This window comes from Apodemus sylvaticus, chromosome 2 (genome assembly GCF_947179515.1).
Source record: "Apodemus sylvaticus chromosome 2, mApoSyl1.1, whole genome shotgun sequence".
Lineage (NCBI taxonomy): Eukaryota > Metazoa > Chordata > Mammalia > Rodentia > Muridae > Apodemus > Apodemus sylvaticus.
Window position 1 is genome coordinate 40,571,119 of NC_067473.1, and position 26,106 is coordinate 40,597,224.

A 26,106-nucleotide genomic window follows, 5' to 3' on the forward strand; every position below is an offset into this window, starting at 1 on the left:
TGATATCATATTGTACACGTTAGCCATCACATATTCAGAAGGCTTAAGGTGATTAACCTCTAACAACTTTTAAGGTATTAACCTTCTTTTCTAGTGGATAGCAAAACCATTGTTTATATTTTTATGTTTTAAAATTATAAACGCCACTTTTTAGTGAGAAATGTTAAAGACTTAAAGCTTCCCTCAGCTTCTTGCATTAACTCAAGGTGTGTGTGTGTGTGTATGGGTACGTGTCTGTGTGTAGGTGAGTTTGTGTGTCCACGTGTGTACCTCTGTGTGGGTGCAGGTATATGTGTCTGTGCTTGTGCATGTGTGCATGTTTTCAATGAAAGATATTTAAAGATGGCTTCAAATATTCCTCCTATATATGATATTATAAATATCAAAGAATAGCATATTCATGTGTACAAAAACCTTTCTAAGACAAGGATGAGCTGTCACACAAGCAAACACACCATCTATGTCCATATAAGTTCAAAAATTGAAAATTAAACTGATCCCGCCATCTACTTATTATTCTATGTGGAGTTTTTAAAAAATATTGACTTATTTTGATGTGCATTGGATGGGCTACTTTTTCTACATAGGAGTTGATGTTCCAGCGCAGGGTGAGACCCTGGGTAAGCTTCCTCTTCTCCTCAGAGAAAGGGAAGGATTCTGGGGGGAAGGATTTGTTAGGGTAGGTGGGAAGAGATGAGGGAAAGGGCTGCAATCTGAATATAAAGTGAATACATTATTGAAAAATTTGATCCATATTTTGAGAATTGATAGCGTTTTGCAGCACTTATTTTCTAGTACTTAACCTTAAAAAGTAATGAGCTCATATTTAATCAGAGTATCACTTTATAATTAACTTAAACTGGGTCTGTTTCATCATATTTGATATGTCAAGTCTATTAGAACAAAATTCATAAACATTGCATTAAATATTAGAAAGTCTTAACTCTTCTGAAACTCCTTATTAATTTCATTATCAAGGGAAGGGCGTAGTCAATAACAATTAGCGGCTGTAAAACGTTTTATATATCAGGCTATAGTATTCTATTTATTCTAGATTATCTGGGGAGTATCTAGTATGTTAAAACGCTTTGTAGTTTTGTGGTGATTTCACAGCTACCACTATGCCTGTTAGCAATTTTGCACCATCCTGATAAATATTTTCCGTAAATCAAAGCCATAACAGCATGCAGAAGCAGATGGCAGGAGACCGTAGTAGAGAATGTAACAATTATTTTCCATAATGGAAAAATATTGGATCATTGTTGTCAGCCTGGCCTATTCAGCAAGCAAGCAGTTGTCAGTTGTGAGGTCTTGCTGCTCTTAAGTATCCTGTCAGATGACTAACCTGTATGGCACTTCCCTGTACTGTCTGTATACCAGGGCAGAATAAAGAGAACTGTATAAAACATTTAATGATTATGCTCTTTGATTTAACATATGCAAAGAAAATATCGGTACATTTAAAAAGTACTTGTACAAAAATTCATGTATGCATTCAAGTACACCAATGTTCCTCATTTTCATGGAAAATAAGACATATTACTTTGTTATTAAAATGAAAAATAGCAATAATTACAAATTCTACAGTCTTATTATATTAGCAATGTTTTCTTGGTATAACCAATGTTAAACTAGAATTATAGGAATGTTACTTTGGCTATTCATATATATGTAATGCTATTAAAGTCAAGGATTTTTAACTACATTGTTATTATTAAGATTAAATAGCTGAATTAATTTTTAGCTTGGCATACCATAAGCAATGGCTATGCCTCTAGATAAGATTCTGTAATGTTTGTTTAAGCGTTCATGTTGTAGTTTTTAAAAGTAAGATATAACTTACTGGTTATATAATTCTTTTGGGAAAAATGGTGATCGCCCCCTTCTTTTATCGTTTATTTTGTTACACAAAATAAGACTTAAATAAAATATAAAATTTGTTTCTGTAGAAAACTATATGATGCTTAACTTTAAAGGTAGCACAGGAGTAGACAAGACAATTTTGCAGTCATTGAAGCCAGTGCAATTATTCTTTAAGCCTTCTACGCAGTAAAAACTGGAATTTTACTGAGGATTTTATCAGCAGGAAAAAATAGAAATCATTTGACTGTTAACACATAGAAAACCCTTCAATGATAATGCAAAATTCCCTTTTATGTATAAAATATACACAAAGCATTTTATTCTCAAATTAGATGCATTCTAAGAGAGATTTTTGTTTACATCAAAATAACTTTTTTTTCTGATAATTTCTAAGACACTCAAATTGTCCATGAAACTCACAGAAAAACAAAAACAGCACATGGCACAGAAACTGCGAAGTAGGTTTAAAAAAAATAACTAGCAGCAGCAACAACAACAACAACAACAAAAAAAAAAAAAGAGCTTGCGATGTTGGCTAGTCTTGAAGCTATCCCAGAGCCTTCTTGGATTTTGTACTCCATGTTTCAACTGTTTCAGTTTCCTAAGTGCTGTGGTTACAAGGATTTGCCAGTAGGTCCTGCTGAGGGATAGATATTGGGGTTTCCCCCTCAATGTAAATGTATTTTTTCCATTAAGAAACCATGCAAATAAATCTGTACATCAATAAATAGTGATGAGAAGCTTACATAACGTCAGCACTCATTTAAGAGCAGATGGGATGAAATCTCTATACAGAACCCAGTTGATATCTCAAACTTACGAACTGGCAGACTGGAGGATGACAAATGAGGTGTCTCTGTAGCGTCTCTACACTTTCCCTGCCCTCATCTATACTGAAGCAAATTCAAGCCTCACTTGTTTCCACAAAACCAAGTTAATCTAATCCTGCTAAAACAGCAATATAATTAATGGATTTCAGCTTTCACGCACATCTTAGATGTCAAAAGGAAAGAAAATAGCAGCATAAAGAGATTGTAGAAAAGTTTTATGAACTCAATTTCTTTCTGAGGCTTATAATGCAACTTATATTGTCCTTACAATCAATTATACATGTCCACCTAAAACTGGAGGGTTCAGTTATGACATTCATGTATTTAAATGTTAAAAACCCTCAGTAACAGTACAAGAGGGTATTTTCAAAATACTATGAAAGATCAGGAGGCCTCAATATTGCTTACAATATTAAATGAAATGAAAAATAAATGATTTTTCTTTTATGAAATGTAATTTCTCCTAAGCTTGTGGTAAGCAGGCATACTAAATAAAGGAGTACATTATGTTTATTTTTTAAGGAAAACACTATGAAGCAATTTATGAAGTCACATATGAGCATGAACAAATGAAACTAAACAGAAAAGGAAGGTTATTTCTGGGGGGTCTCCATCATCTGACTGTTTTTTTTTTTTTTTTTTTTTTTTTTTTTTTTTTTTTTTTTTTTAGTTAATTACTCTCATTTCTGGGATTTAACTTTTACATAAATATAGGACCAATTGAAAGAGGTACCAAAATTTGGATGCAATCTCTTACAATAGGTAATTACAACACACAGGTGAAGTGTCCCTTCACATGGTTTAGCAAATTCTTTTTTTTTTATTTTATTTTTTTTATTCGATATAATTTATTTACATTTCAAATGATTTCCCCTTTTCTAGCCCCCCACTCCCCGAAAGTCCCTTAAGTCCCCTTCTCTTTCCCTGTCCTCCCACCCACCCCTTCCCACTTCCCTGTTCTGGTTTTGCCGAATACTGTTTCACTGAGTCTCTCCAGAACCAGGGGCCAGTCCTCCTTTCTCCTTATACCTCATTTGATGTGTGGATTATGTTTTGGGTATTCCAGTTTTCTAGGTTAATAACCACTTATTAGTGAGTGCATACCATGATTCACCTTTTGAGTCTGGGTTACCTCACTTAGTATGATGTTCTCTAGCTCCATCCATTTGCCTAAGAATTTCATGAATTCATTGTTTCTAATGGCTGAATAGTACTCCATTGTGTAGATATACCACATTTTTTGTATCCACTCTTCTGTTGAGGGACAGTCTGGCGGTTCCTCCGAAAACTGGGCACCTCACTTCCAGAAGATCCTGCTACACCACTCCTGGGCATATACCCAGAGGATTCCCCACCATGTAATAAGGATACATGCTCTACTATGTTCATAGCAGCCCTATTTATAATTGCCAGATGCTGGAAAGAACCCAGGTATCCATCTGATTGTTTTTTAAAGAAATTATTTTGCTTTTACAGAGAAAGCCAGGGTCACTGATTAAACCTTGAACTGGAGAAGTCTGTCCTGGGAACAGGCTCTCCAATAGATACAGGAAAGGCTTCACAGAACAAGCACTAAAGAAATAAAAGCTACATCTAATCATTGGGGAGGGGGCGTCTTCATTATTGTTAGATAACTGGAAGATGGAAAAGGCTGAGTAATGCAAATCCACAAGTAGGAATCCAACATAAATGGATGAGAGGTTGCCAAAAAAATGGGAAGAGAGATTTGCTTGGACATTATCTTAAAACATTTACTAAAATAAAATTATCATTGAAGTTATAAACTGCTTCTTCACATGATTAGCAACTTGTTCATTAATAGTGGTTTAATAATCAATATTTTTGTACTAGGGTTCTTTGATAATGATTTTCCTTTCTCTGTTAGGTAAAGTCTGCAACAATATTCTGTAATTAATCAATTTTCTTAAGGTTCTTCCTAAGATCCCTAGGTGCTCAAGTAGCTTATTTTTTTAGTGTATATTATTTTAAACTTGAAATTTATATGTGACATGCCAAATATTGGAAGATGTATACAAAATCTAATGTTCACAAATAACTAAATTTTACATATATAACACATAAAAGAAGTAGTTTATTGAGTAAGAGGAGTTGGTTGCATGAGGACTGCTTTGTTAATGGACAGCTTTCTATGGTTGGTACCCATTACTTTCCTTTGCAACTTCAGTGTTATTAGAAGTGGAATATGGTGGTGCTAAGTAGTCTCTCTACTATACAAGGTATTAGCTGTTGCATACATGTTCCAATGGAGACATAGTTAAGTAGCTGTGTGAGTTAGAGATGTGATGCAGAAACTTTTATTTGGTGTATCCATGGAGACATTCTTGGTAACTTTACAAACTTAAGATGTGTGCAAACTATTGTCCATACATAGCTCTCCAATTTTTTTTTGAAAAGAATCAATAGCTGTCACTAAGCTCTCAAGGCACCTATGCCAGGAAAACTTTAAAAATTACTCTGTAATTTTTTTAAGTTATTTTGATCTACAGTGGGCATAGCACCATTCTACTACACTGTCTTAAAAACACCTTTACCCACTTTGTGATTCCCTGAAATCACACGTCCTAAATGGAGCATTAAATGTATTAGTTTTTTCTCCAGAACTTTATGTCTAAGTTTGATCAATCTACCATGTCCTTATTTTACCCAACATTGTGAGACCTTAGTTCCTTGGACAAGGAGTATTACTTCTAGAGGATGGAAAATTATGTCCAGACAACACTATCACCTCTGCAAGACTTAGATATAATGAAAAGTGGGACAGCAGAAACAAAAAGAAGCTAGCTTCTAGTTAGCTTCTAGCTAGGACAGTATGTTTTCCATGGGACATAAAACATTTATTTCCCTTTGATTTGCAAAGTTAAATCAAATTAATAGCCCCGAGGAAAACTTCTGTCGTTACTATTAAAAAATAACAGAACCAACCCACCTGACTTTAGCTGCCATTTCTAAAAGTTATAAATGGATTTTTCATCTCAAACAATTAAGTATTCTAATATCCCAGAGTCAGAGCTGATATATAGTAAGCTAGAGACTGTTGATGTCCAGAAGGATCTTGGGTTTCAGCAATTTCCATGAGCATAAGAACCAAAAAGATTTTGATGACATATTGTGGACAAAATACTAAACCTTCATGAATATTCCAGAGATCACAGCTCAAGCAAGAACTACAATCTTTGTTACCTAACGTTCCATCCTAGTAACAGATTTCATTTCTATTACATTATTGCAGTCTAGACTTACTTTTCAGTACAACACCTGACAAAGGGTATACAGATCTGCTACCCAAATGTCCCATGAGGATAGTTCCCCCACATATTTTTGGATCATTTGGTTAATATTTGTGCCTATATTAACCCCCTTCTTTCTAACCTGTTCATTTTACATAATACATTTCCCACCCAACTTTGTAAACTTCTTTCTCTGTACCCTTCTATTTCACAGCTCATGATTAGATTTTAATTCTGCACATCCTCTACCTGTTGGTTTGGCTTTTCATGTGCTTTTATACATACCTTCTCAAGAATCAAATACTATATTTCCCATCTGTTCAACAGTCTCACGGGGCCGAGTGTAGTTTTAATCATTCCCTCGCCAACACTTGACTGATTCCTGATCATTCATTTTGGCCCAACCATAATGTCAGACAGAGCACTATGTGTACTAATAATATTCCCAAAGTTTAGAAAATTCAAGAAGAAAAACACAAATGGAGTATTATAAATGCAAATACTTATATTGTACTAAATGGTAACAAGGGCCAGACCCCAGGGCAGTCTCAATTTCAAGGGAAAATATACATCTTTCCAATCACAACAGAATAAAATAAAATGTAGTTCCAGCTTACAGGTGATCAGTTGATAGTGTAATCAATATCTTGTCAATTTTTGAGATAATATATATGAATAAGAAATATATATCTAAATGGCATATGTTACATTCCAGATAAATTTTCCTCATATGGGAATATTTTATAATTTAGTTGCTAAAATTGATTATACAACATATTTTAAAGAACAAAAAAATGTGAATATAGTTTATGGCATCGATCAGATAATCAGAGGAATGAAACAGAATGAAACAATGCACCCTTCCTACATTGTGTGTATGTGTATTTGTGCAAAATGATTAAACTTCAGGACCATGTATTGGAGGGTATTCCTCAATGTGTTGCTTTATCTGAAGAAAGCAGAGTCACATACATCTGCAGGAAGATCTTTAGAATTAATTTCATCAAATGTATTAAAAGAGTCAGAATATGATTTCAGGAAATATTATTTAAAGAAATACTCTTTGCTCTATTTTGAAAAAAAATCATGTTTATTACAGACTTAGTTTCAAGTTTAAATGGAAAAAATATTTTATATTTTTTTCTTGAACAAGGATTCAACCATACATAATATGTCCACCAGACAAAGGAAAAGAAATTATCACAATGATTATTTGTTAGTCATGAATCTTCAGAAAATGCTGTTGTAGAAGGTAACACAGGATGTGGAGGTGAGCAAGAGTGGAGTGGGATGTTGCACTCTCTTGAAGGACTGTAGCTCCGGTAATATCTTACCACATAACTGCTCTGAAGGTCTCAACACTAGAGCTGTTATGAAGTTGAACCACTTTCCAGGAAAATTAAATGTAAGGCAATCTGAACTCCGTAGACAGAACGGACAACAATACTGTGATCTTCAATGATTGTTTAGCATCACGTTTCTTCTTCCCATGAATTTTCCATCACTTCTAATCATTTCCCCTCATAGGCCAATATAATTCCTTTCAAAGAGTTAAGTGAAAGCAAGGTAGAAAACGCAGATAACGGTGGAGTAGCACCAGCATGAAGTTGCTTCCTGGTTGATGACTTGAGCCTGTTTGAGGCTTACAATTCATCGCCATCCTCTGAGCTAAGACTGCTTTGACTGCTCGCTTTGGAAACTGCAGGGGAAATGGCAGAGAGTAGTGGGTCCGTCCCAAAGGGGCATATTGGATCGCTTAATAGCATGCCATCCAATCTTTGTTCCTCTTTCAACGCGGCACTAAATGATAAATCTGTGAAGTGAGACAATGGATCAGAGAAAGCCACGGCTTGCTCATAGAACTCCGGGCTTGTCCCCTGAGATGGAGTCAGTTGTTGGCAGCAGCCTCCCGAGTTCTTCTCAGGATGGGTCTGCTGCTTGGTGAGGTGGGTGCCAAAATCAGCTGTGCCAAGGGAAGCCAGGATTGGTAGACCGTGGGCACGTGCTTGTATTTCTAGTTCCTGCAATAAAAAGAATTATTAAGTCATGCAAGAAAAATTGACATGATCATTGAAAGCAAACTGGAAATAAAACAAAATATTAACTAGTGTTCAAAAGCAATAGGTGTGCAAACTCTATTTTTACAAATAGTGTACTTAGAGCACCTAAAAATTACTTCATTTTTTAAAATGTCATCTCATTGTCTCTAAACTACATGGGATGTGATGAGTGCAGAGTAGCTTGGGCTAGGTAGTGTAATGTGTAAATTATGAAAAGTCTTCTATGTATTCCTCCTGGTTAATCATGTGCCACAACTCAAGAGCGCTGCATTGTAATGAAGTATACTATATGACCATACATATGTTTGCATTAGAGAGTTATAATGTCCATGCTTTAATATTTTGTGACACATGAACATATGAGAAGTTACAATGTAAACTGGTAATATATGCGTCATCACAATGAAACACACAACAATATTACTAAAGAAACTAAAGAGGTTGGAGAGATTCAGTGTCCAAAAATCATCTTACAGAAACATACACTGCACTTTGCTGTGTCATTTTATGTGTCTCCCGGCTGAGTGTGTATTCAAATAATACCATGTGTTATTATTTGACACAAAGAAAACCCTATTTTCTTTGGTTCTCATTCAGTCTATACTGACTTAAGTCATCTTGGTCTTAGATATCTAATGAAAAAAATGTAATATAAACAACTCAATTCTCAACTTTGTGGAGATAGTAAAGTTGTTTTTTCCAAATATAAACAGCTGTTAATAAAACAATGTACGAATGAAACCAATAAGCAAGGACCGTGGGAGGACAGTTAGGAGCTCTCTGTGCATCTCAGGGCAAGCATCGCATAACAACCTGAATCCGTAGCCTAAGATGCCGGTTAGCATGCTCTAATTTCTTCTGTCTGTGTTCTAACTCCCGGGCTCTCTGTTGTTCTTTTTGTAGCCACTTGATGTAGTCCACTGATGCCTTTAGAATGGTCCCTTTGTTCCAGCGCATATCACTGTAGAAGGGAGAGATAACCTTTTCACAATTGTGCATGTCAGCAGAATTCATAAGAACTTACAAAATCTTTTACATTAATATGAAATAATGATTTACATGACTATTATTCACTCTTAGATATTATTGCTTCTGAATAGAAATTTTAATAGAATAGTTAAGAAGCCCTTATATAGTAAAATTAATCCCAGAATGAAAATAAGTGTCAAAAGAAAGTAATAAAGTGACTTTTTGTGGGAGAGCTAAACGCAATATCATGATTCTACCATTACAGTTTTTATATTTTTAGTGAAAATTGCTTTTATTATTAACTCTAAGATTAAAATCTATGTGCATTAATGAACTAGGAAATGTACATTACTGATGACTTAAACCTAAATTTTTTAAGATCATTTCAAATGTACCAATCTTTTTAACCTATTTCCTAATATGGCTGCTTTTTGTTTCTAAGAAAGAAAAAATACATTCTTCTCTGAATGATGATCCTGAGTTGGTTCCCAACAGCAGAGTTGGGAAACACTTCTTTATGCAATAGAGCAAGCTTCCTGAAACCAGTTAATCACTTTTTCTATACAAATGAAAACATTATTACTTTTATAGCTAGATTCAGAAAACTATTTTAGATATTTCAGTATTTGTAAATATTTAAGATAAATTCATAGAATTAAACATTTTGAAAGAAAACTTTGAAGTATTAGCATAGAAAATATTAAAATGCTTTTAATACTTGGGAATATAAATTTAGAAGTGTAGAAGAGGCTAATAATGATTTTAATATCTAAAAACATAATGGATCTAATGGTGCATGAGAACTATCAAGATGCATTAGGAAGAAGAACAAGTTAATTACCAAACATTAATTACAGTGGTTAGAAAATGCTGATCACTGAGCCTGAAACTCACTCCTCCATTTTGGCTGGCCAGCTAAGATCCAAGGTTCTCCTGCCCCGAATTCTCAAAGTAAGAATATAGGCAAGAGCATAGGAGCTAGATTTTCATGTGGATGCTGGGATCTGGACTTGGGACCTCATGCATGATTAATAAGTATACCCACTGAACCATCTCCCCCACTCCAAAAAAGTATTTACATGCAATATAAAATAAGCATACAGGAAAAGAAAACATTTTCCTACAGCTCTTTTTGTTTTACATTGTCTAAAACTATATTGAAAATATTTCTGGTTTAAATAATCTTTATAAACTGTAATAAAAATCATTTGCTCAGTGTGGGTGAGATGTAGGAATACAAAGACTATGACACTTCTATTAGAATATTACTCATGGAAGCTCAGACTGGTGTCTGTCCATAGCATTAGCAGCAATTATGGATAATTAATTATGGAATAATTAAAGAAGATAATTTGCACGCATTCAGAAAAAGGTTTACAGACTTTTCAGTGGCCCGCCCATCTATTGAAAGGCACCGAGCCACCTCAGTGTTTGCTCATTTTCATTATCAGTTTCCTAGGGCCAGTGTAACTATTAGAATGAAGCCTATTCACAGGGATTTCTCTCACGCTGGAATTATTAGGAAAAGACAAGTCATTTTTGTCGTTTAACCAGGAAGCATCCGTAACTGAGAAATACTGTGGCCTACAGAGTTAGAACGCTTAAATAGTAACAGGAACCTCATGTAACATTGTTCATGTTTCAAATCCTCGCATGGAGCAGGGGAGTGGGCGTGACCGAGAAAGAATAGGAAGCAAAGGTCATGGCTTACACCCGTGCATATGCGGCCGACACTAAATGGACCTAGTCGGATGTGTGTGTGTGTTGTGTGTGTGTTTGTGCTGTGTGTCTGTGTGTCTTTGTGTGTATGTCTGTGAGTATATATGAGTGTGAGTGTGTATAAGTGTCTATGAATTTCTATGTGTGTTTGCATGTTTATATAGTGTGTGTCAGTGTGTGTATATGAATGTAAGTGTGATTTTGTGTATGTGTGTGTATGAATACTTGTGTAGGTATGAGTGTGTAGAGTATATGTGGATGTGAGCTTGTGTGTGAGTGCTGTGAGTGTGTGAGTCATTGTGTGTCACTGTGTGTGTGTTTCTGAGTGTGTATATTAATGTATATAAGTGTGTGCATGTGAGAGTGTGTAAGTGTATGTGTGAGTGTGTGAGTGTGATTAAGTGTATATGAGTGCCTATGTGAGTGTGTGTGTGTGTGTGAATGCGTGTACATGAGTGTGTGTGAGTGGATGTGGATGTGAGTGTGTGTGTGAGTGTGAATGCATGTGTATGTGTGTATGTGAGTGTTGTGTGTCAGTCAGTGTGTCAGTGTGTGTGTATATGAATGGTATAAGTGTGTGTATGTGAGTTTGTGTGTGTGAGTATATGTGGGTGTGAGAGTGTGGTGTGTATGTGTGTGTGTGTGTGTGTGTATGAGAGAGAGAGAGAGAGAGAGAGAGAGAGAGAGAGAGAGAGAGAGAGAGAGAGAGAGAGAGAGAGATGATGTAAGGAAGAAGCCTTTTGGGGGATATGGGAGATGTTGAAGAAAGAAATGAGGGACAGATATGATCAAATTTGTATATAATCGTACAATTTCCAAAAATAAAGAAAAAATTTAAGCATAGGACAATTCCAGCCAAATCTGAACTCCAAAGCACTACTTATCTGAAGCTAAAATAAATCTATAAAATGGGGCAGAAAAACACAACCGTTTTTAAAGTTCCCTGCATTTGACAGCATTTAAAGAGCTAGTGCTTTGCATTCAAATGGTTAAAATGTTTCATATACAAATGAACATCCTCTCTCCCAGATAATTTCAAATATTATAGCACTAGGACCATTTTCAAAAAATATGTTATCATGGAAATGTGGGATTTAAACAGGTCACTAAACAAAGAACAGGGACTTTGTTCATTCATTCTCCATAAATCAAATATCCTGAAGAACTTAACACTTTTAAACGAACTAAACCATTCAAAGGTTAAAAAAATAAGTTAAATGAATGAGGCCTAAGGTATAAACTGGGATAGGATTTTCTTCAGGTAAAGCTGCAGAAAAACACATCAACTGTCACCTTGGGTGTGGCAGCCACTTCAAAACACTAAAATTTTATAACCAAAAACTTTCAGAAAATTCCAGGACATGTATGATTTGTATTTGTCTCAAATTATATTTCTCAAGTATAGTTTTTCTATATGATTTTTTATCTTTAACTCCATGATTTTGATCTGCAAAGTAAAAAAAAAAATTCTGAATGTTTTGGTATATAAAAACCGACTACATCATTGAATTCAGCATCTCTGTGGTAGCTCTGCTCTCATTCCCCAAAGTTCAGGCTGAAGAGATGGACATGTCTTCAGAGGGAGATACTCCACCGCGCTTCTGTTCAGTCCCAGGGCATTTATTAAGCTTAAGTGCTTGCTTTACTGGTCTTCTTTAAAAGTGTGGCATTATCCTCTTTTGTTGTTGTTGTTGTTTTGTTTTGTCCTTTGAGACACCAATTATTATGTAACTCAGGATAGCTGAGATGTCACTACACAGCTAAGATTGGCCTCCCACTCATAGTGAGCATCCTGCCTCTACTTTAAAAGTATTGGATTTGCTGATGTGAGCTACCACACACAGCTATTTTATTAAACTAAAATGTACATACACACACATACACATACATTTCCTTAATCTTCTTAATGGTTGTCATCTCTGCAAGAGACTCAACTGAGAGTTATTTATTCAAGTTCATTGTTAATTTTTGTTTTGTTTTTTTTTTGTGTTTTTTTTAGAGACAGGGTTTCTCTGTGTAGCCCTGGCTGTCCTGGAACTCATTCTGTAGACCAGGCTGGCCTCGAACTCAGAAATCCACCTGCCTCTGCCTCCCAAGTGCTGGGATTACAGGCATACACCACCATGCCCGGCTTATTCAAGTTCATAATCTTGCTTGATACTTGTGTTGTTTTCAGATTGTGTTTTAGTTTTCAGTTTGACCATTACCATAATAGTGATGCTGCTTTTCATTTAGAGTTAAGTAACTGCAATGTAACCTACATAAAACTTAAGGCTTTAGATATTTGTAGGGAAAGCTTGTCATCCTATATGCTATACCATGAGTTAAGCAAGAAAGAATATCCATACTACCAAAACAGCCATAAAATGTTAAAGGATACAATTCTTCAAACAATCTCTAAAATGTTTTGTCATATACCTTATTGATATGTTTATAAAACAATTATAAAGGAAAGGCAATAAGCCACTCTATTTTACAAATTTATATTGATTTTTAAATTTTCAATATGGTTTGGAGGGTTGACTCCATGCTTAAGCGTGCTTGTTGGTTTAGAGGACCAAAGATCAATTCTCAACAATCGCATAGTAGCTTACAAATACCTGGGACTCTAGTATCAGAGGTTTCAGTGCTTTGCTCTATGACATTTGTAATACACATGGTCTGCATAGATACATGCTGGTAAAATATTCATATGTTTTAAACAATAAACTAAGTATATTTAAAATAAATAAGTTTGTTTGCAACTGTACTTGTCTGTGTGAATGTATGCCAAGCATGTGTGCAGGTGCCTGCAAAAACCAGAAGATATTGCATAACCTGATGCTGGAGTTACAGGCAGGGATTAGCTGGCCAGCATAGGTGCTGGAAGCCAAACTCAGTTCCTTCAGAAGAACAGCAAGCATTCTTAACCACTGATGCATATCTCTAGAATCTTAGTGAGATTAGCAGGGCTGGATGACTATCTAAATAGCCCAAATGAGGCCTGAGCTCTTCAGTTGTCCATTCTGGGTTGGGTCTTTCTGCCTTGTTCACTATAGTATCTGTGCTATCTAGTGTGTTCACTGGAATAAATACCACACTCTTTTCAAACATTATTTAATTACCCAATTTAGTTATAACATCTAGATTTAAGGAAAGAATGTTTTCAGTTCTCACAAGTATCTCTTCATCAAACACCCTCCTTTCTGGATTGTATTTGCTAACATTTGAAGAGATCATTTTTAAATCATCATCCAAGATCAGATCAAGCAGATCATGACTTTTCTCTTTATACAAAACCTCTAGCATTCTAAATTGAAACTATAACCCTGGTTCTGGAAAGACTCAGGGCAAGAGTATAGGGGAATTCCAGAACAGGGAAGCGGGAAGGGGTAGATGGAGGAAGATGGGGAGGGAAGAGGGCTTATGGGACTTGCAGAGATTGAAATGTAAATAAAAAATATATCAATAAATTTAAAAAATAAACTATAAATACTTTTTGATATCTGCAATCTCAAACATCACATCTGGCTTTGTGTTTGCCATAAGAATTGGCTTGACATAAATCAACAGTATTTTACAACTCCATTATTTTGTATATGTATATCTCCAGAAATTGAACATATTTAAAATTATGACAATTTAGCCTTAATGTTCATATAAATCTTAAAGTTTGATACTCATAAATTGCCATAAATTGAGTATCCCAGTCAGTCTCGAACAGCTTATGGCACTACTAACTACATTGCCAACGTTCTTAGCATTCTAAGAGCCACTACGTTCTGAGGTGAACTCATAGACTTATTACGATCAGAAGAGTGAGTCTTGGAAATGCCTTGATGCCTGATAACTATCACACTGAAATAGATATTTTAAAGGGAGACCAGAAGTAGACTTATCTTTGCTATCAGATGCTTCGTTTCCTGGTCACTGGATCTGTCCTCCCTTTTCCCACCCACCCATTTGTGAGGTACTGAAACTACAACGTTATTGCATAAATGATTTTGAACTCACGGATCATTAGACTTTGGAATAAGAGTCCCAAGCTCCTTGATTCGGTAATTAATATTGTACCTTCTTCTTCTTTCAACTGTTAAGAAAGAAATATTATTGATTATTCTCATTAAAACACAGTTCACTGTTGGTCGGCTGTAAATTTAATAATCTTTTAAAAATAGCAAAAAGAAAAAATCTTTAGTCAAAAGGAAGCTTTTAATAAGATAAAAATTTTCTTATCTTAGACTCAAAGTAAAATTTTAATACTTTATAACACAAAAAAATATTTTCCCTAAACACTTTTATTCTTTGAATGTACTCACAATATTAAATACATACATATATACATACATACATACATACATATATACATATCTATTCATATTATTTTCCTGTTTGGTTGATACTTCACAAACACACATTCTAGCAGTCTATCAATGTAATATTTCTAGGTCATCACCATGCTTTACCCTGCTCATATACTGTCCTCAATGTGTAGTACATTCTAAGTATACAAGATCAGCTAACTATGGCTGTATCTCCGGGGAGCTCAGCCTATATGAGAGATCATAACTAAATGTATGTGAACTAGACAACTTGTGTGTTTTTGTTTTGTCAGGGGTGGAGAGTGGGTCCGAGGACAACTTGTATTAACAACCTCTTTCCTTCCATGGTGTGGTTCCTAGAGATCAAACTCAGGTTGTCAGGTTCGGCAGAAACACACTTATCCATGGCACCAACTCACTGGAACTATTTTTCTAATTTAAAGTTTTCAATAATGTATAGATAAGTCGTGTTCAAACTCTTGCCTGAATCAGACATGTCTGGTAGGATTATTGAACGCATTTGTACCTAACATAGGAGTTCTAATTTTTATAGAGTCAATACATGAAATTCTGAAATTAGGTCAATTGGTTGAGGGTGATATTACAAGCCAGCCATCTGAGAGCTATTAATGAAAGCTTTTTAAGATTTCTCCCTCTTTAATTTTCTATACATTCATTATTTACAACAATTTTGTACATATAAACTATTCACTGTCAGTGATATGATGAGCTTCCTATATTGACCCTACTTAATACTTTTGCAGCAAATTACATGTAGAAAGTAGTCAGGGACATTTGAGCAAAAAGGGCATGAAAACAAAGCAAACTTCACAAACAATGTTCAATATCCAAACAGTGTCTACTTGAGAATGAAGATAGGCTATAGGAAATTAGGGTAGTCACTAACAAATATGATGGACTTTCATAAACCTCTGCAAGGAGAGGTGCGATTAGTAAGCATTAGCTCCTGAAATAGCACATCCTAATCAGAATCCAACCATTGAGCTTGTTGGCTCGCCTCACCAATCCTCCTGCTTCCTCATAGATAACTTATAAAGTAGCTAAATAATACTATATAAAGAAACAAAGTTCCTCTTTCTCCAAATCCTTGCCAACACCTGCTGTCTCCTGAATTTTTAATCTTAGCCATTCTGACTGGTGTAAGGTGAAATCTCAGGGTTGTTTTGATTTGCATTTGCCTAATGACTAATGAAGTTGAGCATTTTTTAAGATGCTTCTTAACCATCTGAAGTTCTTCGGGTGAAAATTCTTTGTTTAGCTCTGTACCCCATTTTTAATAGGGTTGTTTGGTTTTCTGGGGGTCTAACTTCTTGACTTCTTTGTATATATTGGATATTATCCCTCTATCTGATGTAGGGTTGGTGAAGATCTTTTCCCAATTTGTTGGTTGCCAATTTGTCCTTTTAATGGTGTCCTTTGCCTTACAGAAACTTTGTAATTTTATGAGGTCCCATTTGTCAATTCTTGATCTTAGAGCATAAGCTATTGGTGTTCTGTTCAGGAACTTTTCCCCTGTACTGATGTCCTCAAGGGAACACACCTCCACTGCTGGTGGGGTTGCAAATTGGTACAACCACTCTAGAAACAGTCTAGTGGTTCCTCAGAAAACTGGGCACGTCACTTCCGGAGGATCCTGCTATACCACTCCTGGGCATATACCCAGAGGATTCCCCAGCAGGTAATAAGAATACATGCTCCACTATGTTCATAGCAGCCCTATTTATAATAGCCAGAAGCTGGAAAGATCCCGGGTATCCCTCAGTGGAAGAATGGATGCAAAAAATGTGGTATATATACACAATGGAGTACTATTCAGCCATTAGAAACAATGAATTCATGAAATTCTTAGACAAATGGATGGAGCTGGAGAACATCATACTAAGTGAGGTAACCCAGACTCAAAAGATCAATCATGGTATGCACTCACTAATAAGTGGATATTAGCCTGGAAAATTGGAATACTCAAAACATTATCCACACATCAAATGATGTACGAGAAGAATGGAGGAGTGGCCCCTGGTTTTGGAAAGATTCAGTGTAGAAGTATAGGGCAAAACCAGAACAGGGAAGTGGGAAGGGGTGGGTGGGAAAAAAGGGGGGAGGAAATAGGGCTTATGGGACTTTCAGGGAGTGGGGGGGGGTCAGAAAAGGGGAAATCATTTGAAATGTAAATAAAAATATCGAATAAAAATGTAAATGAAGATTATATTCAATTTAAAAAATAAAGAAACAAAAGAACTGTTAGAAAAGCACATATATTGCCAGTGAGAATTGTTAACAATTCAGTGTTCACATATATTATATTCTGCATCATAGATAGAACAACAATGAAGAAAGTTCATGATTTCATCTCAAAATAGGTTAGTCTTATATTCAAAATATTTTACATAACTCCATTGTGTATATATTATCAAAAGCTTCTTTACTCTCTTTAGATTGTACCTATAGGATTTTAAATAATTGCAACTTTAGTTTGTTAGTATTTTTCTTGTATATACAAGTTACTTTAAATTTTTCAATTTTAATAAATTACAAAATTTGCAATATTACAAATAGTAATATTCATTCCATTCATTTAGTCAATTTAGTCCCTAAATCAAGGCAAACAAGAACCCAACCCCGACTGACATTCAGTAGACCACTTTTGCCTTCTCCAGTCACATAGACCAAGGCAGACCAAGGCGGACCAAGGCCATGAGCATCCTTCTGAATGGCAGTTTAGCTAATTTGCTTGAGGAATTTCCTCCTTCTCTCCAGGGCTCATTTCCAGGCCTAGTACAGGCCTTGGCCTGAACTTTCATCTCACTGAAGAAGATCACACCTCCAGGTGTGTATAGTCAAAGGGTAGTATATGTACAGAGTGAGGTGCCCACTCATGTCAAAGTTACTGAGAGAATAAACCTGAAGGAGACAAGAAATAGGTTGCAAGGTAAAAGCTGGTATCAATTTTCCCAGGCCAAACTCAGAAGATCAATCCACTTCCAACCCACTCCTGGCCTTCCTGGTTTTAATAAGAATTTAGAATTTTCAAATTTGATTTCTAACAACTTTTACATCTTTAGTCATCAGATAAAGGGAACTTCCTTTGTGGCTATGCAATGATCTGTAGGTTCTGTAGTTTTAAATGTTTTACATTTCTTGTAGATAAAATACATGATACTAAATTTTAAACAGTGATTTTCCCAGAATAAATTGATTTAACATGAGAATCCAATTACAAAAATACTTTGCTAAGACACATATCAGACAACAACCATAATATACATTAAAGAACCTGCTGCCTATATAGAAGACAGAGAGCGCAAAGGCAGAAATGACATGGGACCCATGGTTCCTCAGCATTATTAACTCTTTGTACCAACCATTAGCTCTGAACACTCCCTTATTTCATATTCTAAATCAGAGTTATCTGCAACATACCTGAGGACTAAGGGAATTCAAAATGCCATGGTCCAATAGCACGAGAAGCAAGGGCTAGCTCTGCTCACAGTCTGACATAGCAGATACAATAAGGACTGGTTTTGGTTTCATAGCTACATGGAGAATGAATTTCCTTCCATCACACATGAGAAAATGGCTGGTCTGACTGGAGGTCTCACTCTTTCCCACTTTCATTGTTACTCTTTCCGTGTCGTGATGTGCCTCTCAGAACAAAGCTGTTCCTCAGTCAGTGGAAGTCGCTTGAGATTGTGAAGCTCTTAAGATAAGACTGAGCACTCTCCACCTAGTCTACCCCTCTCACCTGCATTTCTTCTTCTCACGTGACTGGTAAGTAGAGTCAAACTAACCTAAAGAACGTGTGCAGAATTCAGCATTGCAACATAAGCTATGCTTCCCAAATAACAACTCATTATAAAGGGAGGAGCAAAGAGATAGTCATAAATGAGAATTCCCCCTTGTTGCTGACACAGTGAGGTACATCCCATAGCCATACCCATCACATATAGTCGAGCACACCCTGCCCAGGAAGGCAGGGTCAAAACAGAATCTAGGTTGTTTGTTTTATGAAAATGCAAGAACTTTTCAAGAGAACTTTTCAAGGTTTGCATTTTCAAAACTGGTAAAGTTACAAAGCATGAACAATTCATTTCAATAATCTGATTTCAAGTACTAGTCAAATGACAGCAAAAGAGTATATACCCTTCATCCCAGTGCATTTTCTCAGGTATTAACTTTGTTTGAAGAAAAGGGAAACATACTCACTGAGGTTGTGGTTGTCCTTTTTCTGTCTCTCCTTCGCCAGTGCTCTACTGTCAGTTTCTGAACAAAAGAACAATAATTAAAATGGGGCTTAGTTCTACCTTGAGCCATCTGTACAATGCTCAGAAACACTATGTAGAAATGGAATACTGCTTGTTCTAGAATGGTGTAATAGTTCATCTAGTGCCAAGATGAAGGGATTTTTTGGTAAAAACCAATGGCAATGCTGTTATGGCCGGGAGTAGCATAAGCCTGATCTGCTTTCTACCTTTCCACTAAACAATCATGAGATCAGTTCCCAAACTGATGCCTTAGGATCCTCATTAATAAAAATAAATATAATAAAATAGCTATCTGACAACAAATGAGCAGACATGGTTCATAGAAAATGGTAAGCTCTCCACCAACTTCCTCCCATAATTTTGAGAATCAGAAATTAATCTAATCTCTTCAAAAATAATTATGATTGCTATATCAAAGGAGGAGGAACTAGTTATATATCTCAAATGTCCATCTCAAAACAATTCTTCCACTCAGAAAATGGCAAAGTTCTTGACAGGCTGGTTAGTAACCAGTCTTTGAAAGAGTTCACAATGATCTTAATCCCTGGTCTCCATAACCTGGGTAATTCCTTCAGCATTAACTGGGTTTCTGATAGCTCAGAATGCCAAGGAAATGTCCAGGGACCTCCCAAGCTACTTATATTGCATCATCTATGGAACCTTCTGGAGAGGTCCATGCAGTTACAAAGTAAGACTACCTATTAACCTACAGCATTTCACAACCTGCGTATATATCAGCTTTGAAGTATATTGTCTAGGCCCAGTACCTGTCACAGTATGTACCTGGATAATTTTTAGAATACAGCCTCATAAGAGACTTAGTCACAACAATTGGCTAATCTTCTGGGGCCCTGGACAAAAAAGAAGGTATCATACTGTAAATGTTTGATAGAAGTGTATGAGGAGCTATTAAAATATTGAATTTATGCAGTTAGAATGTAAATTATATTAACCCAATGTCTAGTTATATTAGAAAATGATGTATTTACTCTCAACACTGCTCCCTTTTAGCCATTGTAATCATGGTTTAAAAAAAATCTATTCAACATGACAGTATATCATTCATATCTTCTGCAAGTGACAAAAATTTTGAAAGGTAGAACTTTTTAAAAAATCAGCATTACCTGCAATTTCCTTTTTCATGGGTAGAATACTTGGACAAGAAGCGTTCGTAAGACCAGCATTAACTGGAGAAATGCCCTGCTCATCACTGTACACATCCAAAATGCTACCAGATAACTGAAAGAGAAAGAGAGGGAAAAGCTCAACCACTCATCACCATTGCTGTAAACGCATGCAGATTTAGTAAGGTACCTTAAATCTCTATCTTTAAACTTGTCACTTTGTAATGATCGTGACAATAGAGGCCATGCTAATTTTAAACAAAAGAATATACTCTGACTACTTTAAAATATATTGTGAAATGCTTATGGATAAGAGGTGCTGAAATTGGTCTTTGTATCTCAACCAAAAGGTATCAGTTCATGCACGAAGGAAAAGTGTGATGAATATTCACAAATCTATGGATATTTGAGTCAGATCATGACATGGTTACAAAATACTATTAAAACACTGTTTAGGAACAAAAAATAAACATCTTAACAAGTCTGGAAGTTCCTTGCAGACCATACGTTAACTACAATGATAAAACACTTAGGAGCATCAGAATGTTGACAGTGTTATCAAAATCTGGCCATCAAGGGGGGGTTTTATGTTGTTAATGAAGTGAGAAACTATGATTCATGGATAGCATAGTTTTTCCATTGTACAATAATATGCTAGAGGATTACGGATACCCCAGCTGGCAACTATGAGCACACAAAGACTACTTCAGCACTAAGACACTAGTGAATATAGACGCTACAATAATAAACACTGCAATTCTTCTCTGTGTTTTTGTATTTGTGTTTGTGTGTGTGTGCACTTTATATTTAATTCAAATTGCAATGATTCATTACTCAAACTATACTTATTGATAGTGCAAGAATATTTCATTTAAATAGTATTCACACTTTAAGTAAATACCTAGTGTTTCAGAAAAGCAGTTACATTTACATTATCAGATTGAAAATGATAAAACAATTCTATCTTATATGTCTTTATTCTATTTCTGGACAATTAACCCAAAGCTAAATAAGAAACAACTTTTTTTTATTTTCTTTCATGTCGAGAAGAAATATACAATCAAATCAAACACCACTATGTCAAATTATTACAGAAAATTTAACCTCCATTACTATTTGTTGCAAAATTTCAATCCAACCCAAGAGACTAAAATAGATTTAGAAAACCAGTTTGACAACCGATATGAAGAAAGTACTTATTAAGACTAAAATTAATTTTTAGGAGAATAAATTCATAGTGTAATGAAATAAATTCATAGTTTAAGGAAATCAACTATAAAATAAAGTTTAAATCGTCTAATATATAAATTTATGTTCGTAGTTCATATCAAGAACTACATTTTAGCCTGCTTTTGACACTCTGGCATATATTTTAGTATTTTCATCATTAACTTTTATTATAAAGCCTTATCTTTATAGAGCCTATATTTTACTTATATTCCCTTAAACTGATTTTTGAAGTGCTAAGGATCAACCCCGGGCCTGAAATGTGCTATATACGTGCTTTATCAGAACTACACCCTTGTCCCTACAAAATCATTATTTTTAAAATGTGTTTTTACTTTACAGATTTTAGATATGAGATATTTAAGTACTTCTTCCATTTCAATTTACTCATTTTCAAAACAAATAAAAGTTGATTAAATTGAAAAGATGATGTATGTGAGTCTCTTGACAGATACAATTAAGAGGCAGTCCACGACACAAACCATTTCCCTAAGATGTGAGTCATTCAAACAGAGCTTTAAACTCCCACATTTTCCATGGTCATTTTTGAATAGCTGTTGGTTCTGAGCCAAGGCAACTCAACCTGAGTTGTGCCTTTGAGAAATAAAATATAATGGACGTGCGGAACAAAGAGACAGGGAGTGAAGAGGAAGGAACTAGGTAAAGGCGCTTTTCCTCTAAAGAGATGGAATTCAGATGGGTTTCAATGTAGACTGACTAGCAAACTACAGAAAAGTAAAAGAAGAAAAGGAGCTCTAGTCCATGTACTGTAACAATGGAGGAAGTGGTTCCTAACCACAGAATCCATAGTACATGCACAGACAGTAAGGAGTGTATTATTCCTTAGAAACAGGGCAGAGTTCTGACAATGAATCTAATCCCGCTTAACTCTGGTAGCTAGGCTATGTCATCTTCGGACCTCAGTAATAGTCTAGTTTATGCCTTGAATCACAAGGATCAATACCTTATTTAATTTTATGCTATAGGTAGTGTTCCATTTCATATAAATGGCTAATTTCTTTTTGAATATCATTAGACTGTTGAGTTTTAAGACATGTTAAATGTTTTAAGGCATGTTTAGATGGTTCATACCATCTAAAAGTTTTAAGCATGCAATGTTAGTAAATAGTAAATGAATACACACCCATCTTAAAGAGCTTACAAATCAAATTTCTATCTTCCTTTGTCTAAGTTAAGAGGTAATTCAGTAAGAAGGCCTCCATCTTTGTAGATCACTAAAGAAATTGATAAAAATTTTGTGAAGATGTATTTTTTCTTAAGGAAAGGCAGATTGATTTCTCAGTAAGGTAACTTGACAGGACAGTGGCTGAACATATTGGTACCAATCCAAACAAAAATAATTTATCTTAAAAGTCATTTGAAATGGTCAAGTATGCATCTGTACAAGAAGATGCGTCTCTCCGATAGAAAAAAAAAAAATAACTTTCCCAAAACGCTGCTCTGTGATCTGCAGTGATTCACAGTGGTCTCAGGGTATCTAGATTTTAATTAAGCCACTTAAAGTAGCCAGTATTTCCTGGAGGGGGGATCAGGTGGGAGGAAAACATCTGAGGGATGTGACTATTTTGACGCACACACAAAAGAAGCAGCATTAGAAATGATATAAAAAGAAAAGAAACAGAAAACCAAATGAAACCAAGGTTACTAAATTAGCATAAAATAAGTAAGGGAAGGTGTCTATAACAAACTGCTATAGAAATTAATAAGCATAACAACAGACCTGTAGGAGGGAACTTTATGGCCTGGTATAGTAATCCTGATCAAAAATCCCGTAGCCGGGGAATCATGGGCCTTTAGATAGCACCTGCTATTGTTATTTTTGAAGAATAATCATGCTGTCAAATTGCTTATGTATATGAATCTATGCTGAGAGCAATCAGGTCAAAGAAGCTTCTTTTTGCAGTGAACAATAGCCAGTAGAGAGATGGACAATTGCTGAAAGTGCTGAGAACAAGAGACAGAGTGTTGAGTCGTAAACAGGACATCTATATTAAGCCCAACATAAGGATCAGAAAACATTGCATGTTTAAAAAGAGGAGACAGAAAGAATGTAGGAGCCTGATGGTGGGAGGGGAGCTGGGAACGGCAGTCTTTTGGACATCCCATAGCTATCACTTCCATGAACGCACAGCCGCTGTGTTACCTGCATAAAACAGAACCAGCCCAAGTCTCATCACAAATATGGTGGATGATCACCAGGTCCCACCCATTACTGAGGAGCATTTGGCAGTGCATAACTGCTGAGGGAGGAAGAGTTGCTTGTTTTTAAGGATGAGGCCACTGGTAGGTTCCCTGTGACATAGCAGTTGGCCCCATAACCAAGTACAGATGGCGGTACTAACCAGACTTAGTAGGTATCAAAAAAAAAGTGTTAGGTTGAGAAAAGGACATCTTGGAGGTATACAGAAGGAAGCAAGAACCAGAAATGGGCCAGGTGGGTATAGATATGATCATATTCCATTACATTAATTATGAGATTCTAAAAATAATAAAGAAAATTTTTAAATCAATAAAACATTAAAACTATAAAATGATTACACCATAACATAATTAAAAATTAAGTGTAAAGTGAAAATAAATGAATACTTTTTAAACATGAAAGACATGTATTATACATGTGGTTATTTTAATGAACTAATTATTTAAAAGGTTTACTACCACAGAGAGTAACAATGGAAAAGAATGACTCAGCTAGAAGGGGGAGATATTAAAAAATCTGTCTCATAAATATGAAATAAAATTAATCAAATGCCTTAGAAAAGTGATTGCTGGAGACTAGGGTAGCAGCTGTAGCAGCAGCAGCAGCTTGTCCAGCTGAAGGGCCATCAGCAGTGGAACCAAGGTGACAGGGTCCAGGCAGGCCCTGCGCCTGCTACCTCTGATCATCACTGGCCAGCCAGGCTACAAGTGGGGGCAGATTTACAGTGCCTTTCAATGCTCTGAAGCTACTTCAGAACTCTGCCTCCTGCCAGTCAGTTATGAGAGATTCTCCACTGTACGCAGACTTAGCCTGAGGTCAACATTGCCGGTGGGGGTTGGGAGGAGTGAGGCGGGGTAGGGTGTCTAAGCCCGACAGGCGTTGGCCTGCACCAAGGCCCTGGGCTGTCCAGGGGGCCATCTGTGTGCCAACCCAGCCAGGAGGTTGTTAGCCAGGCAGACTCTCCCAGCACTTTCAGGGAGCACATGCATGCTGCCATCTTTTTTTTTTATTCGATATAATTTATTTACATTTCAAATGATTTCCCTTTTCTAGCCCCCCCACTCCCCGAAAGTCCCGTAAGCCCCCTTCTCTTCCCCTGTCCTCCCACCCACCCCTTCCCACTTCCCCGTTCTGGTTTTGCCAAATACTGTTTCACTGAGTCTTTCCAGAAACAGGGGCCACTCCTCCTTTCTTCTTGTTCCCTCATTTGATGTGTGGATTATTAAGGACCTCCACATAAAGCCAGACACTCTGAAGCTAATAGAAAAGAAACTGGGGAAGACCCTTGAGGACATCGGTACAGGGAGAAAGTTTCTGAACAGAACACCAATAGCGTATGCTCTAAGAGCAAGAATTGACAAATGGGACCTCATAAAATTACAAAGTTTCTGTAAGGCAAAGGACACCATCAAGAGGACAAATCGGCATGCTGCCATCTTGGCTACCAGACAGAACCAGTTAACAGTCATAGCCCGAGCGAACATTGCTCGGGCCTAAGCCTGCCAGGCTTTTGCCTAGACTCAGGGCCTGAACAGCTAGGGTAGCCTTGTGTACACCAATCCGATTGGGGGAGCAGCGGCTGCCCAGAAGAGTGATCAGCACTCAGAAAAGGTCCCCGCAGCATACACCATCAGCACTCCCTGAAGGAGCAAACAGGCACCACCTGGTTCACAGACACAATCTGGGGCAAGGCACGCTAGAGCTCCAAGTGTGGAGGCAGCACATCAGCAATCTGAAACAGGGGAAACCCAGCCATCCAGTGTTGTGGAAATAGCCCTACAGCCTCACAGCAGGCTCAAACATCAGCCAGAGACAAGACCAACTAACTTCAGAGATAACAAGATGGCAAAGGGCAAATGTAGGAACGCTACTAATAGAAATCTAGGCAATATGGCAGCGTCTGAACCAAACTCTCCAACATCAGCAAGTCCTGGATATGTCAACACTCCAGAAAAACAAGATTTGGATTTAAAATCACTGGTCATGATACTGCTAGAAGAACACAAAAAGGACATAAATGAATCTCTTAAAGAAATACAGGGGAACACGAATAAGCTAGAAAAGTGATTGCTGAATATAAGACAATAGTGATGGTAGAGACTGAGATCAAAGACAAGAGAGAAAAATTCAGTCTTTATAACACCAGCCTGGGTGAATAGGAAAAGTAAGGAAGGGATATAAAATTACTAGAGAAATAAACTTTTAAACATTATTTGTGTATACGGGTGGGTGTTTTGCCTGAGAGGATATCTGGCACAGTG

At 36.3% G+C, this 26,106-nt stretch overlaps 2 protein-coding genes across 2 annotated transcripts in view; one reads left to right on the forward strand and one right to left on the reverse strand.

The window, feature by feature from the left end:
- Window positions 1-601: 601 nt before the first annotated feature.
- Window positions 602-26,106, forward strand: part of Tes (testin LIM domain protein) — a 295,208-nt gene continuing 269,703 nt past the window's right edge. The window contains exon 1 of the mRNA XM_052173258.1: window positions 602-613. The gene's annotated coding sequence lies outside the window, so the exon portion shown is untranslated. The remainder of the gene's footprint in view (window positions 614-26,106) is intronic.
- Tfec (transcription factor EC) overlaps window positions 6,429-26,106 on the reverse strand; it is a 68,795-nt gene continuing 49,117 nt past the window's right edge. The window contains exons 3-7 of the mRNA XM_052173259.1: window positions 20,398-20,512; window positions 19,215-19,271; window positions 14,683-14,758; window positions 8,815-8,962; window positions 6,429-7,962 (exon numbers count right to left, since the gene is read on the reverse strand). Of these exons, the coding sequence (XP_052029219.1) occupies window positions 7,585-7,962; window positions 8,815-8,962; window positions 14,683-14,758; window positions 19,215-19,271; window positions 20,398-20,512 (774 nt within the window). The 3' untranslated portion in view covers window positions 6,429-7,584. The remainder of the gene's footprint in view (window positions 7,963-8,814; window positions 8,963-14,682; window positions 14,759-19,214; window positions 19,272-20,397; window positions 20,513-26,106) is intronic.